Source organism: Guillardia theta (genome assembly GCF_000315625.1).
Source record: "Guillardia theta CCMP2712 unplaced genomic scaffold GUITHscaffold_263, whole genome shotgun sequence".
NCBI classification, from domain to species: Eukaryota; class Cryptophyceae; order Pyrenomonadales; family Geminigeraceae; genus Guillardia; species Guillardia theta.
Window position 1 is genome coordinate 26,282 of NW_005434413.1, and position 1,315 is coordinate 27,596.

At 58.9% G+C, this 1,315-nt stretch overlaps 1 protein-coding gene across 1 annotated transcript in view; it reads right to left on the bottom strand.

Annotated features, from left to right (window-relative positions):
* Window positions 1-636: 636 nt before the first annotated feature.
* Window positions 637-1,315, bottom strand: part of GUITHDRAFT_121897 (hypothetical protein) — a gene marked incomplete at both ends in the record, with an annotated part of 2,568 nt that continues 1,889 nt past the window's right edge. Inside the window, 2 exons of the mRNA XM_005818848.1 lie at window positions 637-680; window positions 809-880. Coding sequence (XP_005818905.1) covers window positions 637-680; window positions 809-880 — 116 coding nt within the window. The remainder of the gene's footprint in view (window positions 681-808; window positions 881-1,315) is intronic.

Sequence of the window (1,315 nt, forward strand, 5' to 3'; positions counted from 1 at the left end):
GAGTGGTGGAGGAGAAGGGGAGGAGGAGGTATCAGGTCGACCTTGACGTCGTCGGTGACATACTTGGAGTAGAGCGCGGCGAATGAACTGGCGCTCTGACTTCCGTAACTGGATGCCTGCAAATCTTTCAACCCCTCCACTCTCCTCCTCCTCCCTCTGCTCCTCCTTGACATCTCTCTCTCCTTCCCTCCCTCACCTCCGAGTAGTGCATGGGCACTGGAGCTCCGATCTCGTCGTCCTCTGCAGTGGGAAGCAACTGCAGATGCAGCGTCAGACTGAGAGGATTTCCCATCCTCCTCCTTCTCTCCCTCCTTCTCTTCCCATCTCCTCTCCCTCCTCCTCCACGCGAACAGTCTCACCATGGGTCTCGACGAGGGACGAACAGGTCCATCTCCCTGTCCGAGCAGAGTGAGAGGAGGAGAGGGATGAGGAGGCAGAGGAGATGAAAGACGAACAGGGGAGGATGAGAAGAGGAGGAGAGAGAAAGAGGAGGAGGAGGAGGAGGAGGAAGGAGGACGAGAGGAGAGGAAGGAGGAGGAGGAGAAGGAGGTGGGAGGAGGAGGGTGGGTGGTTGATTGATTCGGCTAAATAGAGTGTTCTGTCCTGCTCTTTAGGCCCTCTGAGGTATCACCATTCCTAGAACAGCATCAGGTCGAGCTTCTGCCAGTCAAGCGGAGTAGCTGCAAACATACCAGCTCAGTTCCTCCTCCTCTTCCTCCTCCTCCTCCTTCATCACTCCCTCCTCCTCCCCCTTTCCCTCCTCCTCTCCTTCTTCAATGCTCCTCCTCCTCCTCCTCCTCCTGCCCACCTGGATCCTCCACGTACTTGACCAGCTGCGTCTGCGTGAGCTGCAAGAGACCAGCAACAGTGGAGGCGACGCCTGCAAGGGACCATCACCTGCATTCCTCTTGCTCCTCCCTCCGCTCCTTTTCTCCTCCTCTCTCCCCTCCACCTCCTTCCTCCCCCTCGTTCTCCTCTCCCCGTCACTTTATCCCTCTCCTCCTCCTCCTCCTCCTCTCCCTCCTCCATGTTCTCAACGACTCATACCAGCAATGCGTCCGAATGAGGCGTATCCTGCACAGCCATGAGGAGGAGGAAAAGGAGGAGGAGGAGGAGGAGGAGGAGGAGGAGGAGGAGGAGGAGGAGGGGGGAGGAGGAGGAGGAGGAGGAGGAGGGGGGGGGGGGAGGAGGAGGAGGAGAGGAGCGGGGGGAGCAGGAGCAGGAGTGTTGGTGATGATGTGGCGGTGGTGTCGCCGGAGCTGTTGTTGTTGTGCTGCTGCTGCTGCAGCAGCAGCTGATGATGGTGGTGTTGATG